The following is an 18834-nucleotide window of genomic DNA, read 5'->3' on the forward strand; positions in this document are numbered from 1 at the left end:
AGTCAGATACAGGAAGTGCTACTGATTCTACTCCAAGCCTCATTCTGACAGCCACATGTCAGATACAGGAAGTGCTACTGATTCTACTCCAAGCCTCATTCTGACAGCCACATGTCAGATACAGGAAGTGCTACTGATTCTACTCCAAGCCTCATTCTGACAGCCGCACGTCAGACACAGGAAGCGGTACTGATCCAACTCCAAGCCTCATTCTGACAGGCGCACGGCAGACTCAGGAAGCTGTACTGATCCAACTCCAAGCCTCATTCTGACAGCCACACGTCAGACACAGGAAGCAGTACTGATTCTACTCCAAGCCTCATTCTGACAGCCACATGTCAGATACAGGAAGCGGTACTGATCCAACTCCAAGCCTCATTCTGACAGCCACACGTCAGACACAGGAAGCTGTACTGATCCAACTCCAAGCCTCATTCTGACAGCCACACGTCAGACACAGGAAGCTGTACTGATTCTACTCCAAGCCTCATTCTGACAGGCGCACATCAGAGGCAGGAAGTGCTACTGATCCTAATCCAAGCCTCGGCTGGGTACTTACACGTCACTTCCTGTGTTCAGCTACATGCAATGGTGCTGTAGTTAACCACTGCCACCATTGTAAACTCTCCTTTCACAGTGAACACAGGGCACACTGCGTGGACATCATACGAATACCCTGATGACGCAGGGTAAGCGTTCCTTGCCCTCCTCCCTCTTTCTCCTTTTCAATACCATTACATATTATTGCCTTAACCTACCTACCTTATTCTTTAGCCCCATTGAAGCTACCAGACAACGTATGTACTTACCTGCTAATCGGAAGCTCACTGGTATGTATTAACCCCCCTTTATTCACCCTCTTCCTTCCCTTGCCATCTTCCCCACCTTCAGACCCTCCAGTTACCCTCACTTTACATTCTGCTAGGTTCACATTGCGTCGGTGCAATCCTTTTAGCGGATATGTTAACGGTTTGCGCTAACGCAATGTCCAAAAAGGGATTGCGTTTGGCGATCCTGCTAGCGCAGATGCCCGATCTGCGCTAGCGAGGAACGGACCCTGAACGCTGCAAGCAGCGTTCGAGGTCTGTCCGAAAATAACGGGACATCGCTGACGCATGCCAAAAATGGCATACGTTTGCGATGCGTTAGGGATCCGTTAGCACATTGCAGTCAATGGGTGCGCTAACGGATCTGTTACATAGCGTTAATTGCGACAATTGCGCCATGTAACGGAGTCCGCTAGCGGACACCCATTAACGCAATGTGAACCTAAAACGCAGCTATATGCGAGGTACCAGCTCATCTCCAGCTTATCTCTACTACTACTCACACTCGGTCAGTATCTTTTATCTGTTATTTTTTTCAAAGGTTTTTTTTCTTCCCCCACCCCCAAGACAGTTGCTTTCAACCCTTCTTCTCAAAATGCCTGTGAATGGCTCCTTATTAGGCTGGAGTCACACTAGCGAGTTTTACGGACGTAAGAGCGCAGAAAATACGTCCGTAAAACTCGCCAAACAAACGGCACAATTATTCTCAATGGGTCTGCTCCTATCTGCCGTATATTACGGATCCGTATTATACAGCTTTCTACGGCCGTAGAAAATCGCAGCATGCTGCGTTTGTCACTGTATTGCGCAAAAAAAAGCCAATGAAAGTCTATGGAAGCCCCAAAAATACGGATTACACACGGACCAGCAGTGTGACTAGCGAGAAATACGCAGCGCTGTTAGAGAGAAAAGCCGGCAATTCAGTGCTGTGTACAGTAAAATCACACTGACAGCTTACAATAGAATAGGTAGAATAAATGTGTACACATAGAATAGGTATATATATATATATATATATATATATATATATGTCAGTGAGACACATATGTATATATATTATTACTTCATACAGCGCTAGATAGCTTTAAAGACGGTAATTCAATTACCGGCTTTTTCTTTCTCCTTCCTAAACCCAACATGATATGAGACCTGGTTTACATACAGTAAACCATGTCTTCTCCCCATTTTTTATGCATATTCCACAGTACTAATGCCATACGGATTACATACGGAGGATGCCATGCGCAAAATACGCTGACACACCCTGCCTACGGAGGAGCTACGGAACACTATTTTGGGGACTTTTCAGCGTATTACGGCCGTAATATAAGGCCCGTATTGTCTTACGCTGAGTGTGACTCCAGCCTTAGAGTTGAGCAAATTTGTTCGGGTTCCTTTTATTTGACAAGCTATGCCGAATAAGCTGCAGAGGGAACCCGGCTTCCCGCATCGCGCTGGCCGATCAGTGCCACAGCTGCATGTGTCACAGCTGTGTGACAGTCACAACACATGCATGGAACAAACAGGCTCTCCATGCATGTACTGCGACACATGCAGGAGTGGTGCTGAGATCGGCCAGCGAGATCCAGGAAGCCGGGTTCCCTCTGCAGCTTATTCGGCATAGCTTGCCGAATAAGAGGGAACCCGAACATATTCGCTCAACTCTACTCCTTATATCTCTGTGATTTCTTTAAATTGCAAAACTCCATTGTTATCCAGTGTCGCTACTTTCACATTTCCATCGGTACGGGCCCGTCGCAATGCATTGGGCCGATGTACCGATGGACGTTGTGAAATTACTGCACGATGTGGGCAGCGGATGCAGTTTTTCAACACATCCGCTGCCCATTCTGCAGTCCAGGGAGGAGGGGGCGGAAAATGGCGGACGCGACGCACAAAAAAGTTACATTGAATGTTTTTTTTGTGCGTCGCGTCCGCCAAAACACGATGGATCCGTTGCTAATACAAGTCTATGGGCAAAAAACGCATCCTGCAAGCACATTTGCAGGATCCGTTTGTTGCCCAAACCGACGGATTGCGACGAAGGACAAAAGACGGAAGTGTGAAAGTAGCCTTACATGACTAATCTAGATTGTGGTACTCACTGCTGATTAATTCGCCTAGACCAGTGGTGGGCAATTAATTTTCCCGAGGGGCCACATGAGAGACCGTGACTGTTTTGGATGGCTGAACCAATAGGCTCAAATGAATTAAGCTCAATATTAATATATAATTATTAGTATAATGATTATAATTAATATTAATTCACTTAATATTGAGCAGAATTAAGTATGCCGACATTACCCTATATACCATTTGAACCTGAATACAGCCTCTTTTATATATCATATGAGGCCCGCATAAAACTCTCAAGTCCAGCACATGAGGCCCGCACAGAACTCCCCATGTCCAGCACATGAGGCCCGCACAGAACTTCCCATGTCCAGCACCTGAGGCCCGCACAGAACTTCCCATGTCCAGCACCTGAGGCCCGCACAGAACTCCCCATGTCCAGCACATGAGGCCCACACAGAACTTCCCATGTCCAGCACCTGAGGCCCGCACAGAACTTCCCAAGTCCAGCACCTGAGGCCCACACAGAACTCCCCATGTCCAGCACCTGAGGCCCGCACAGAACTCCCCATGTCCAGCACCTGAGGCCCGCACAGAACTCCCCATGTCCAGCACCTGAAGCCCGCACAGAACTCCCCATGTCCAGCACCTGAGGCCCGCACAGAACTCCCCCTGTCCAGCACATGAGGCCCGCACAGAACTCCCCATGTCCAGCACATGAGGCCCGCACAGAACTCCCCATGTCCAGCACATGAGGCCCGCACAGAACTCCCCATGTCCAGCACATGAGGCCCGCACAGAACTCCCCATGTCCAGCACATGAGGCCCGCACAGAACTCCCCATGTCCAGCACATGAGGCCCGCACAGAACTCCCCCTGTCCAGCACATGAGGCCCGCACAGAACTCCCCATGTCCAGCACATGAGGCCCGCACAGAACTCCCCCTGTCCAGCACATGAGGCCCGCACAGAACTCCCCCTGTCCAGCACATGAGGCCCGCACAGAACTCCCCCTGTCCAGCACATGAGGCCCGCACAGAACTCCCCATGTCCAGCACATGAGGCCCGCACAGAACTCCCCATGTCCAGCACATGAGGCCCGCACAGAACTCCCCATGTCCAGCACATGAAGCCCGCACAGAACTCCCCATGTCCAGCACATGAGGCCCGCACAGAACTCCCCATGTCCAGCACATGAGGCCCGCACAGAACTCCCCATGTCCAGCACATGAGGCCCGCACAGAACTCCCCATGTCCAGCACATGAGGCCCGCACAGAACTCCCCATGTCCAGCACATGAGGCCCGCACAGAACTCCCCATGTACAGCGAAAGACACCTATAGCCTTCCCTTGTGCAGTCAAACATCTCATATACATAAATAACTAACAAAAAAACACATACCCACCGCTGTCCCATTCCCTGGCACTCTGCTTCTGCTCTTGTCTCCAGTGTGCTGACTCTCCGCAGTATACAGCTGATGCGAAGACATGATGTCATCGCATCATCTGTTTCACACGCTGACTGGTAGAGGAAGTGGCCTGAGGCCCCTCTTACACCAATGCAGTCAGCGTGGATATATCATTTTTTAGGCTAGAAGACGCACTGGACCATAACACGCACCTAGGTTTTAGAGGAGGAAATTAGGGAAAAAAATTAAAGCAAAAAATGTGGTTAATTCTGTACTTAATATTTCCTATGCTAGTATATTTGGTCCCCTCATCTCCATCCGGATACACATGCTCCACTCATTCCTATCCTAGTATGCATGGCCCCCTCATCCCTATCCTGGTATGCATGGCCCCCTCATCCATATCCTGGTAGGAATGCTCCCTCTCAACCCTATCCTAGTATGTAGGGCTCCCATCTCATCCTAGTATGCATGGCCCCCATCCTTATCCTTGTATGCAGGGCCCCCATCTTGTCCTAGTATGCATGGCCCCATGGCATGATTAACCCCCACCCCCATCCTGTTATGCATGGTCCCATCAGAAAACATTGAAAAAAATCAACCCATTGCACTTACCTTCCAGGCGCTCCCTTGCAGCATCTTGTTCCGATGTCAGCAGCTGCTTTATGCTTGTAAGCAGCGCATGGCAGGGACATCATGCCCTGCTCACAATCAGAGCACAGCTGCCGGAATACTCACTGCTAAGCATGCTGGGACTGTGTCCCAGCATGCTTAGCAGTGAGTATTCATTGCTCTTCAGTAGCGTGCACAGTGTCAGCTGGAGCCTTCCTGCAGCAATGAATACTCACTGCTCTCTGTGCGCACAGTCCCAGCGTGCAGAACACTGAGTATTCCTGCAGCTGTGCTATGCTTGTGAGCAGTGCATGATGTCCCTGCCATGCACTGCTTACAAGCATAAAGCAGCTGCTGGCATGGGAACAAGATTCTGCGAGGGAGCTCCAGGAAGGTAAGTGTAATATTTTAGTTTTTTTCAAAATGTTTTCTGATGGGGCCATGCATACCAGGATGGGGGTGGGGGCCAATCATGCCAAGACGCTATTAAAAAGAATTTAATATTCATTGTCCTCCACGCCCATGGGCGTGGAATAAAGTGAATATTTCTCTTTAGCAGTGGGCACAGGAGTGAGCCACCATCACCGGCTCCAAACACCTGTGACCCGCTGCTCTGCAGATGTCACTCCTCCTCTTACCCACCATACCCAAAGCCGGTACATCTGGACTATGAGACCCACTCCCCATTTTCCTCCACATTTTTGGAGGAAAAAAGTGCCTCTTATAGTCCAAAAAATACCGTAGACAGCGGAGACGGCTAGCGGGCACAGTGCGGACCTTGGGCCACTGGTTTCAGCCCCCCAGGTATCTCGGTCCACAGGCCGGACTGAGACAGCTAGAGGGCCGGATGTGGCCCTCGGGCCGCACTTTGCCCATGTCTGGCCTAGACTGATGTTTTAGGCCAGGGGATTTTATTTGTTTATACTATTATTTATTTTTCTAATATTGTTGGTAGTCTGTTGTTGTTGTTATCACCTACATGTCTGTACAATACACTGACAATTTTTTTCTTTTTCTTTTAGCAAATTTGAGAAAGACCTAGGCTCAGGTCGAAACATTAAGAAATCACTTGGATAAAAAAAAAAAAATCACTTTTCTGTCATTTACCACTGTGGTGAACTTGTGTGCAGAATAATAAAAAAAAATATTTTAAAGGAACCCTGACGAGTGTGGCTATATATTATATGCCTTAGTACTTGAGTGTGATCCCAGTCTAGCCAGCACCGCTACCTATTTTTTGAGTGCTCATCTTTAAGACTTTCCTGTAATCAGTGTGTCTGCATGAAAGCTGAGTGAGTTTCTGGGATCCAGACAGACTCTTGCATCTTTCATCCAGCCACTGACATTTCTGGATTGTGAATCATGAGGAAAGCAAAAGAATTGTCAACGGACCTACGGGAAAAGGTAGTTGAACTGTATACAACAGGAAAGGGATACAAAACGATATCTAAGGAATTGATAATGCCAGTCAGCAGCGTTCAAACTGTGATTAAGAAATGGAAAATCAGGGGCTCTGTAAAAACAAAACCACGGTCAGGTAGACCAACAAAAATTTCATCCACAACTGCCAGGAAAATTGCTCAAGATGCAAGGAAAAACCCACAAATAACATCAGCTGAAATACAGGACTCTCTGAAAACTAGCGGTGTGGCTGTTTCAAGATGCACAATAAGGAGGCACTTGAAGAAAAATGGGCTGCATGGTCAAGTTGCCAGAAGAAAGCCATTACTGCACAAATGCCACAAAGTATCTCACCTACAATACGCAAAACGGCACAGAGACAAGCCTCAAGACTTCTGGAACGAGGTAATTTTGTGTGATGAGACCAAAATTGAACACTTTTGGGTGTGTGTATGTATATGTATATATATATATATATATATATATATATATATATACATACACACAGTGGGTACGGAAAGTATTCATATCCCTTTAAATTTTTCACTTTTTGTTTAATTGCAGCCAGTTTGTAAATTCAAAAAAGTTAATTTTTTTTTTTTTTTATTAACCCCTTAATCCCATATGACGTACTATCCCGTCCAGGTGACCTGGGACTTAATTCCCATGGACGGGATAGTACGTCATATGCGATCGGCCGCGCTCACGGGGGGAGCGCGGCCGATCGCGGCCGGGTGTCAGCTGCCTATCGCAGCTGACATCCGGCACTATGTGCCAGGAGCGGTCACGGACCGCTCCCGGCACATTAACCCCCGGCACACCGCGATCAAAGATGATCGCGGTGTGCCGGCGGTGCAGGGAAGCATCGCGCAGGGAGAGGGCTCCCTGCGGGCTTCCCTGAGACGATCGGTACACGGTGATGTGCTCACCGTGTACCGAGCGTCTTCTCCCTGCAGTCCCCGGATCCAAAATGGCCGCCGGGCTGCATCCGGGTCCTGCAGGGAGCACTTCCGGGTCAGGATCAGGCTGCAGCTGCAGCTCTAATCCTGCCCGGCTGTATGTTAGATCACCGATCTAACAGAGTGCTGTGCACACTGTCAGATCGGTGATCTGTGATGTCCCCCCCTGGGACAAAGTGAAAAAGTAAAAAAAAAAATTTCCACACTTGTAAAAAAAAAAATTAAAAAAAAATTCCTAAATAAAGCAGAAAAAAAAAAATATTATTCCCATAAATACATTTCTTTACATAAAAAAAAACAAAAAAACAATAAAAGTACACATATTTAGTATCGCCGCGTCCGTAACGACCCGACCTATAAAACTGGCCCACTAGTTAACCCCTTCAGTGAACACCGTAAGAAAAAAAAAAAAAAAACGAGCCAAAAAACAACGCTTTATTATCATAACGCTGAACAAAGAGTGGAATAACACGCGATCAAAAAGACGGATATAAATAACCATGTTACCTCTGAAAACGTCATCTTGTCCCGCAAAAAACGAGCCGCCATATAGCATCATAACCAAAAAAATAAAAAAGTTATAGTCCTCTGAATAAAGCGATGCCAAAATAATTATTTTTTCTATAAAATAGCTTTTATCGTATAAAAGCGCCAAAACATAAAAAAAATGATATAAATGAGGTGTCGCTGTAATCGTACTGACCCGAAGAATAAAACTGCTTCATCAATTTTACCAAACGCGGAACGGTATAAACGCCTCCCCCAAAAGAAATTCATGAATAGCTGGTTTTTGGTCATTCTGCCTCACAAAAAAATCGGAATAAAAAGCGATCAAAAACTGTCACGTGTCCGAAAATGTAACCGATAAAAACGTCAACTCGTCCCGCAAAAAACAAGACCTCACATGACTCTGTGGACCAAAATATGGAAAAATTATAGGTCTCAAAATGTGGAGACGCAAAAACTTTTTTGCTATAAAAAGCGTCTTTTAGTGTGTGACGGCTGCCAATCATAAAAATCCGCTAAAAAACTCGCTATAAAAGTAAATCAAACCCCCCTTCATCACCCCCTTAGTTAGGCTAGGTTCACATTGCGTTAATGGGTTAACGCTAACGGACAGCGTTGCACGGCGAAAATGTCACAATTAACGCCGTGCAACGGGTCCGTTAGCACAACCATTGACAGCAATGTGATTTTCAGGTGTAGCGCATCGCTAGAGCGTGCCATTTTCGGCTCGCGCTAGCAAGGTGCCATTCTTTTGTGGCGCGCCTCAGACGCTGCTTGCAGCGTCCGCGGCGCGCCCGAGGTCCGATCCCCGATCTTCCAGAGCGGGGACGTTAACGCGACCACTAAACACGACACCTAAAAAGACATTGTGTTAGCGCAATCCGCTAGTGCTAAACGGATTTCCCTAACGCAATGTGAACCTAGCCTTAGGGAAAAATAATAAAATTAAAAAAAATGTATTTATTTCCATTTTCCGGTTAGGGTTAGGGTTAGGGCTAGGGTTGGGGCTAGGGTTAGGGTTTGGATTACATTTACGGTTGGGATTAGGGTTGGGATTAGAATTAGGGGTGTGTCTGGGTTAGGTGTGTGGTTAGGGTTACAGTTGGGATTAGGGTTAGTGGTGCGTTTGGATTAGGGTTTCATTTATAATTGGGGGGTTTCCACTGTTTAGACACATCAGGGGCTCTCCAAACGCGACATGGCGTCCGATCTCAATTCCAGCCAATTCTGCATTGAAAAAGTAAAACAGTGCTCCTTCACTTCCGAGCTCTCCCGTGCGCCCAAACAGGGGTTTACCCCAACATATGGGGTATCAGCGTACTCGAGACAAATTGGACAACAACTTTTTGGGTCCAAGTTCTCTTGTTATTCTTGGGAAAATAAAAATTTGGGGGGCTAAAAATCATTTTTGTGGGAAAAAAAAGGATTTTTATTTTCACGGCTCTGCGTTGTAAACTGTAGTGAAACACTTGGGGGTTCAAAGTTTTCACAACACATCTAGATAAGTTCCATGGGAGGTCTAGTTTCCAATATGGGGTCACTTGTGGGTGGTTTCTACTGTTTGGGTACATCAGGGGCTCTGCAAATGCAACGTGACGCCTGCAGACCAATCCATCTAAGTCTGCATTCCAAATGGCGCTCCTTCCCTTCCGAGCTCTGCCATGAGCCCAAACAGTGGTTCCCCCCCACATATGGGGTATCAGCGTACTCAGGACAAATTGAACAACAACTTTTGGGGTCCAATTTATTCTGTTACCCTTGTAAAAATACAAAGCTGGGGGCTAAAAAATCATTTTTGTGAAAAAAAAAAGAATTTTTATTTTCACGGGTCTGCGTTATAAACTGTAGTGAAACACTTAGGGGTTCAAAGTTCTCACAACACATCTAGATAAGTTCCATGGGAGGTCTAGTTTCTAATATGGGGTCACTTGTGGGGGGTTTGTACTGTTTGGGTACATCAGGGGCTCTGCAAATGCAACGTGACTCCTGCAGACCAATCCATCTAAGTCTGCATTCCAAATGGCGCTCCTTCCCTTCCGAGCTCTGCCATGCGCCCAAACAGTGGTTCCCCCCCACATATGGGGTATCAGCGTACTCAGGACAAATTGGACAACAACTTTTGGGGTCCAATTTATTATGTTACCCTTGTGAAAATACAAAACTGGGGGCTAAAAAATTTTTGCGAAAAAAAAATAAATTTATTTTAACAGCTCTGCGTTATAAACTGTAGTGAAACACTTGGGGGTTCAAAGCTCTCAAAACACATCTAGATAAGTTCCTTAGAGGGTCTAGTTTCCAAAATGGTGTCACTTGTGGGGGTTTTTAATGTTTAGGCACATCAGGGGCTCTCCAAACCAACATGGCGTCCCATCTTAATTCCAGTCAATTTTGCATTGAAAAGTCAAATGGCGCTCCTTCCCTTCCGAGCTCTGCTATGCACCCAAAAAGTGGTTTACCCCCACATATGGGGTATCGTCGCACTCAGGACAAATTGCACAACAATTTTTGTGGTCTAATTTCTTCTCTTACCCTTGGGAAAATAAAAAATTGGGGGCGAAAAGATCATTTTTGTGAAAAAATAAGATTTTTTATTTTTACGGCTCTGCATTATAAACTTCTGTGAAGCACTTGTTGGGTCAAAGTGCTCACCACACATCTAGATAAGTTCCTTAAGGGGTCTACTTTTCAAAATGGTGTCACTTGTGAGGGGTTCCAATGTTTAGGCACATCAGGGGCTCTCCAAACGCAACATGGCGTCCCATCTCAATTCCAGTCAATTTTGCATTGAAAAGTCAAATGGCGCTCCTTTCCTTCCGAGCTCTGCCATGCGCCCAAACAGTGGTTTACCCCCACATATGGGGTATCGTCGCACTCAGGACAAATTGCACAACAACTTTTGTGGTCTAATTTCTTCTCTTACCCTTGGGAAAATAAAAAATTGGTGGCGAAAAGATTATTTTTGTGAAAAAATATGATTTTTTATTTTTACGGCTCTGCATTATAAACTTCTGTGAAGCACTTGTTGGGTCAAAGTGCTCACCACACCTCTAGATAAGTTCCTTAAGGGGTCTACTTTCCAAAATGGTGTCACTTGTGGGGATTTCAATGTTTAGGCACATCAGGGGCTCTCCAAACGCAACATGGCATCCCATCTCAATTCCAGTCAATTTTGCATTGAAAAGTAAAATGGCGCTCCTTCCCTTCCGAGCTCTGCCATACGCCCAAACAATGGTTTACACCCATATACGGGGTATCAGCGTACTCAGGACAAATTGGCCAACAATTTTTGAGGTTCAATTTCTTCTCTTACTCTTGGGAAAATAAAAAATTGGGGGCGAAAAGATCATTTTTGTGAAAAAATATGATTTTTTATTTTTACGGCTCTGCATTATAAACTTCTGTGAAGCAATTGGTGGGTCAAAGTGGTCACCACACATCTAGATAAGTTCCTTAGGGTGTCTACTTTCCAAAATGGTGTCACTTGTGGGGGGTTTCAATGTTTAGGCACATCAGTGGCTCTCCAAACGCAACATGGTGTCCCATCTCAATTCCTGTCAATTTTGCATTTAAAAGTCAAATGGCGCTCCTTCCCTTCCGAGCTCTGCCATGCGCCCAAACAGTGGTTTACCCCCACATATGGGGTATCAGCGTACTCAGTACAGATTGTACAACAATGTTTGGCATCCATTTTATCCTGTTACCCTTGGTAAAATAAAACAAATTGGAGCTGAAATAAATTTTGTGTGAAAAAAAGTTAAATATTCATTTTTATTTAAACATTCCAAAAATTCCTGTGAAACCCCTGAAGGGTTAATAAACTTCTTGAATGTGGTTTTGAGCACCTTGAGGGGTGCAGTTTTTAGAATGGTGTCACACTTGGGTATTTTCTATCATATAGACCCCTCAAAATGACATCAAATGAGATGTGGTCCCTAAAAAAAAATGGTGTTGTAAAAATGAGAAATTGCTGGTCAACTTTGAACCCTTATAACTCCCTAACAAAAAAAAATTTTGGTTCCAAAATTGTGCTGATGTAAAGGAGACATGTGGGAAATGTTACTTATTAAGTATTTTGCGTGACATATCTCTGTGATTTAAGGGCATAAAAATTTAAAGTTGGAAAATTGCGAAATTTTCTAAATTTTCGCCAAATTTCCGTTTTTTTCACAAATAAACGCAAGTTATATCGAATAAATGTTACTACTAAAATGAAGTACAATATGTCACGAGAAAACAATGTCAGAATCGCCAAGATCCGTTGAAGCGTTCCAGAGTTATAACCTCATAAAGGGACAGTGGTCAGAATTGTAAAAATTGGCCCGGTCATTAACGTGCAAACCACCCTCGGGGCTTAAGGGGTTAATGTGCACTCTGCACCCCATATTGACTGAAAAAAACAAGTGTAGTAATTTTAGCAAATTTATTAAAAAAGAAAAACTGATATCACATGGTCATAAGTATTCAGACCCTTTGCTCAGTATTGAGTAGAAGCACCCCTTTTGAGCTAGTACAGCCATGAGTCTTCTTGGGAATGATGCAACACGTTTTTCACACCTGGATGTGGGGATCCTCTGCCATTCTTCCTTGCAGATCTTCTCCAGTTCTGTCAGGGTGGATGGTGAACGTTGGTGGACAGCCATTTTCAGGACTCTCCAGAGATGCTCACTTGGGTTGAGGTCAGAGCTCTGGCTGGGCCAGTTAAGAATGGTCACAGTGTTGTTCTGAAGCCAAGCCTTTGTTATTTTAGCTGTGTGCTTAGGGTCATTCTCTTGTTGGATGGCGAACCTTTGGCCAAGTCTGAGGTCCAGAGCACTCTGGAAGAGGTTTTTATCCAGGATATCTCTGTACTTGGCCGCATTCATGTTTCCTTCAGTGACAACCAGTGGTCCTGTCCCTGCAGCTGAAAAACACCCCCATAGCATGATGCTGCCACCATCATGTTTCACTGTTGGGATTGTATTGGGCAGGTGATGAGCAGTGCCTGGTTTTCTCCACACATACCGCTTAGAATTATCACCAAAAGTCTATCTTCATCTCATGAGACCAGAGAAACTTATTTCTTAGTCTGGAAGTCCTTCATATGTTTTTTAGCAAACTCTATGTGTGCTTTCATATGTCTTGCACTGAGGAGAGGCTCCTATCGGGCCACTCTGCCATAAAGGCCTGACTGGTGGAGGGCTGCAGTGATAGTTTGACTTTGTGGAACTTTCTCCCATCTCCCTGCTGCATCTCTGGAGCTCATCCACAGTGATCTTGGGGTTCTTCTTTACTTCTTTCACCAAAGCTTTCTCCCACGATTGCTCAGTATGGCTGGGCGCCCAGGACTAGGAAGACTTCTGGTAGTCCCAAACTTCTTCCATTTAAGGATTATGGAGGCCACTGTGCTCTTAGGAACCTTGAGTAATGCAGAAATTCTATTGTAACATTGGCCAGATCTGTGCCTTGCCACAATTCTGTCTCTGAGCTCCTTGGCCAGTTCATTTGACCTGGTGATTCTCATTTGGTCTGACATGCACTGTGAGTTGTGAGGTCTTATATACAGGCGTCTATTTGCCTTTCCAAATCAAGTCCTATCAGTTTAATTAAACACAGCTGGCCTCCAATGAAGGAGCAGAACCATCTCAAGGAGGATCACAAGGAAATGGACAGCATGTGTCTTAAATATGAGTGTCTGAGCAAAGGGGCTGAATACTTATGACCATGTGATATTTCAGCTTTTCTTTTTTATTAAATTTGCAAAAATTGCTACATTTCTGTTGTTTTTTTCAGTAAAGATGAGGTGGAGTGTACATTAATGAGAAAAAATGAACTTTTTTGACTTTACCAAATTTCTGCAATGAAACAATGAAAAAATTAAAGGGGCTGAATACCACTGTATGTGTCTATACTGTGTATATGTGTATGTACATATATATAGAACACACATGCACAGTGTAGAGCTGCCCCATACATATACAGTATATATTAGACACAGCCCTACATTACACACATGTACGGTGTAGAGCTACACTATACATATACAGTATATATTACACACAGCCCTACATTACGCACATGTACAGTGTAGAGCTACACTAAACATATACAGTATATATTACACACAGCCCTACATTACACACATGTACGGTGTAGAGCTACACTATACATATACAGTATATATTACACACAGCCCTACATTACACACATGTACGGTGTAGAGATAAACTATACATATACAGTATATATTACACACAGCCCTACATTACACACATGTACGGTGTAGAGCTACACTATACATATACAGTATATATTACACACAGCCCTACATTACACACATGTACGGTGTAGTGCTACACTATACATATACAGTATATCTTACACACAGCCCTACATTACACACATGTACGGTGTAGAGCTACACTATACATATACAGTATATATTACACACAGCCCTACATTACACACATGTACGGTGTAGAGCTACACTATACATATATAGTATATATTACACACAGCCCTACATTACGCACATGTACAGTGTAGAGCTACACTAAACATATACAGTATATATTACACACAGCCCTACATTACACACATGTACGGTGTAGAGCTACACTATACATATACAGTATATATTACACACAGCCCTACATTACACACATGTACGGTGTAGAGCTACACTATACATATACAGTATATATTACACACAGCCCTACATTACACACATGTACGGTGTAGTGCTACACTATACATATACAGTATATATTACACACAGCCCTACATTACACACATGTACGGTGTAGAGCTACACTATACATATACAGTATATATTCCACACAGCCCTACATTACACACATGTACGGTGTAGAGCTACACTATACATATACAGTATATATTACACACAGCCCTACATTACACACATGTACGGTGTAGAGCTACACTATACATATACAGTATATATTACACACAGCCCTACATTACACACATGTACGGTGTAGTGCTACACTATACATATACAGTATATCTTACACACAGCCCTACATTACACACCTGTACGGTGTAGAGCTACACTATACATATACAGTATATATTACACACAGCCCTACATTACACACATGTACGGTGTAGAGCTACACTATACATATACAGTATATATTACACACAGCCCTACATTACACACATGTACGGTGTAGAGCTACACTATACATATACAGTATATATTACACACAGCCCTACATTACACACATGTACGGTGTAGAGCTACACTATACATATACAGTATATATTACACACAGCCCTACATTACACACATGTACGGTGTAGAGCTACACTATACATATACAGTATATATTACACACAGCCCTACATTACACACATGTACGGTGTAGAGCTACACTATACATATACAGTATATATTACATACAGCCCTACATTACACACATGTACGGTGTAGAGATAAACTATACATATACAGTATATATTACATACAGCCCTACATTACACACATGTACGGTGTAGACATAAACTATACATATACAGTATATATTACACACAGCCCTACATTACACACATGTACGGTGTAGAGCTACACTATGCATATACAGTATATATTAGACACAGCCCTACATTACACACATGTACGGTGTAGAGCTACACTATGCATATACAGTATATATTACACACAGCCCTACATTACACACATGTACGGTGTAGAGCTACACTATGCATATACAGTATATATTACACACAGCCCTACATTACAAACATGTACGGTGTAGAGCTACACTATGCATATACAGTATATGTATTACACACAACCCTACATCACACGCATGTATGGTGTAGAGCTACACTATACATATACAGTATATATTACACACAGCCCTACATTACACACATGTACGGTGTAGAGCTACACTATACATATACAGTATATATTACACACAGCCCTACATTACACACATGTACGGTGTAGAGCTACATTATACATATACAGTATATCTTACACACAGCCTTACATTACACACATACAGTATATATTACACACAGCCTTACATTACACACATGTACGGTGTAGAGCTACATTATACATATACAGTATATCTTACACACAGCCTTACATTACACACATACAGTATATATTACACACAGCCTTACATTACACACATGTACGGTGTAGAGCTACACTATACATATACAGTATGTTACACACAGCCCTACATTACAGACATGTACGGTGTAGAGCTACACTATACATATACAGTATGTTACACACAGCTCTACATTACACACATGTACGGTGTAGAGCTACACTATGCATATACAGTATATATTACACACAGCCCTACATTACACACATGTACGGTGTAGAGCTACACTATGCATATACAGTATATATTACACACAGCCTTACATTACACACATACAGTATATATTACACACAGCCTTACATTACACACATGTACGGTGTACAGCTACACTATACATATACAGTATATTACACACAGCCCCACATTACACACATGTACGGTGTACAGCTACACTATACATATACAGTATATATTACACACAGCCCTACATTACACACATGTACGGTGTAGAGCTACACTATACATATACAGTATATCTTACACACAGCCCTACATTACACACAAGTACGGTGTACAGCTACACTATACATATACAGTATATATATTACACACAGCCCCACATTACACACATGTACTGTGTAGAGCTACACTATACATATACAGTATATATTACACACAGCCCTACATTACGCACTTGTACGGTGTAGAGCTACACTATACATATACAGTATATATATTACACACAGCCCTACATTACACACATGTACGGTGTAGAGCTACACTATACATATACAGTATATATATTACACACAGCCCTACATTACGCACATGTACGGTGTAGAGCTACACTATACATATACAGTATATATTACACACAGCCCTACATTACACACATGTACGGTGTAGAGATAAACTATACATATACAGTATATTACACACAGCCCTACATTACACACATGTACGGTGTAGAGATAAACTATACATATACAGTATATATATTGCACACAGCCTTACATTACTCACATGTATAGTGTTAAGCTACATTATACATATACAGTATATAACACACAATAGTCGACTATTCAGAAAAGCAAGAGGTTCAATCTGTAGATATAGAGACGTTAGGTTGTGGATGTAGAGGCATTATATGTTGGGGTGTAGATATAGTGGTATTACATGTAGGAGGTGTATGGAGGCATTATGTGTTGGGGTGTAGATATAGCGATATCACACTTAGGTATATAGAGGGATAAGTCAGGGTGTATATGGCGGTATTATATGTAGGCGTAAAGATGCATTATATGGGGGGTGTTGATATAGCGGTATTACATGTTGGAGGTGTATAGAAGCATATGTCGGATGTAGATATAGCGATATCACACGTAGGTATATAGAGGCGTTATATCTTGGGAGTGTAGATATAGAGGTATTACGTGTAGGTGTATGAGGCATTACACCGTGTTCCAAATTATTATGCAAATTGGATTTAAGTGTCATAAAGATTTAATTGTTTTGTTTTTCAAATAAACTCATGGATGGTATTGTGTCTCAGGGCTCAATGGATCACTGAAATCAATCTTAAACACATGTGATAATTAGTTTTCCAGGTGATTCTAATTAAAGGAAAACTACTTAAAAATGATGTTCCACATTATTAGGCCACAGGTTTCAAGTATTAATCTCTATCCAATATATAGGAAATAAAAATAATAGTGTGAACATATATTCCCCTTAAAAACATTTTAATGATGGATAACTTTAAAAAGCACCTCCCTAGAGAAAAAACTAGGGTTAAAAACCCAAATACTTGACTAAAATTGACAATTGCCAAATACATAGACAATCATAATACAAATGATGATTAAAACCAAAACATATAATATAGAATAGAAATGAAGAAAGTCTTTTAATAAATACAACAACACTTCATATAAATTTCCGGTGGGTATCTTATAGGCAACAAGATAAAGTCTTCATTAACATCACCACTGATGTCTGGTACTCCACAATATTCCATATAGAAAAGAACTTATGGGGTAGGATCAGCATATAAGCCAAATACATAGACAATCATAATGCAAATGATGATTAAAAGCCAAAGCATATTAGGAGTTTATCACATCCCTTTTGAAAATCCACACCATGGCCCATCATAATTTGCTCAATATGCATCCGATACAAGCCAAATATTTAGACTAGATAGATAATAAATCACGGTAATAGATAATTAGGAGTAAGCAGAGCATGAGTTGGATGCACAACAATGCGTTTCCCCGTCAACACGGTTCATCAGGAGGTAATACAGATGTCCAACATGCCGGATGCCATGATGATTAGTGACATAAACCGGCAGTCTAATGGGTGGACTTAAATAACCCCCATTTCATGTCCTCGTAACAATGCGCTCCGCCCACTGTAATCAGCGGGTTATCCGTACTGGGTATTCATTGCATGCTCCATAAAACAGGTAAACACTCACCCATGCCAACGTGCGTTCCAACGGGAGGAGATGAACTTCTGGCTATTACATAGAATATCTGTCCCATTGTGTGGAACGCAATGCGTCACTTCCTGCTGCGCCAATGATTCCATGGCGCCCGGATCACCACATAATGCGCTTCACCACATGGAACGCATAGATCAGGAATACACAGCCAGCCATGCCCCCTAAAGCAGATGCATTTGTAAATGATAAAATACCAGGGCATTAAGCTGGTCTGGAGCACATAAACAACCGGCCATGGAGGACAATTGATAGGATAACATAATATGAGTTAGCCATCACAATATCCAATGTGATTAGCTGCATGATTAATTTTGGTATTTCCATATTATCTTTTGCCTCCAGATAGACTTATCAACTGGCCAGATAATAAAGTACACTGTCCAGTAGAGGCAAATGGAACATGATAATGTTAAAGGAGCATGAATTAACCAACTCTCTATCCAAATAGAAAAAGGGGAGTATAACAACAACA

The 18834-nt window shown here is 43.0% G+C and overlaps 1 protein-coding gene across 2 annotated transcripts in view; it reads left to right on the forward strand.

The window, feature by feature from the left end:
• Nucleotides 1-549: 549 nt before the first annotated feature.
• Nucleotides 550-18834, forward strand: part of LOC138681647 (farnesyl pyrophosphate synthase-like) — a 41051-nt gene continuing 22766 nt past the window's right edge. The window contains exons 1-3 of one of the 2 annotated variants that reach the window (XM_069769327.1): nucleotides 550-689; nucleotides 775-830; nucleotides 5943-6726. In XM_069769327.1, coding sequence (XP_069625428.1) covers nucleotides 6283-6726 — 444 coding nt within the window. In that variant the 5' untranslated portion in view covers nucleotides 550-689; nucleotides 775-830; nucleotides 5943-6282. The remainder of the gene's footprint in view (nucleotides 690-774; nucleotides 831-5942; nucleotides 6727-18834) is intronic. The other variant, XM_069769335.1, reaches the window with a different exon arrangement.

The sequence above is a fragment of the Ranitomeya imitator genome, chromosome 1, assembly GCF_032444005.1.
Source record: "Ranitomeya imitator isolate aRanImi1 chromosome 1, aRanImi1.pri, whole genome shotgun sequence".
NCBI lineage: Eukaryota > Metazoa > Chordata > Amphibia > Anura > Dendrobatidae > Ranitomeya > Ranitomeya imitator.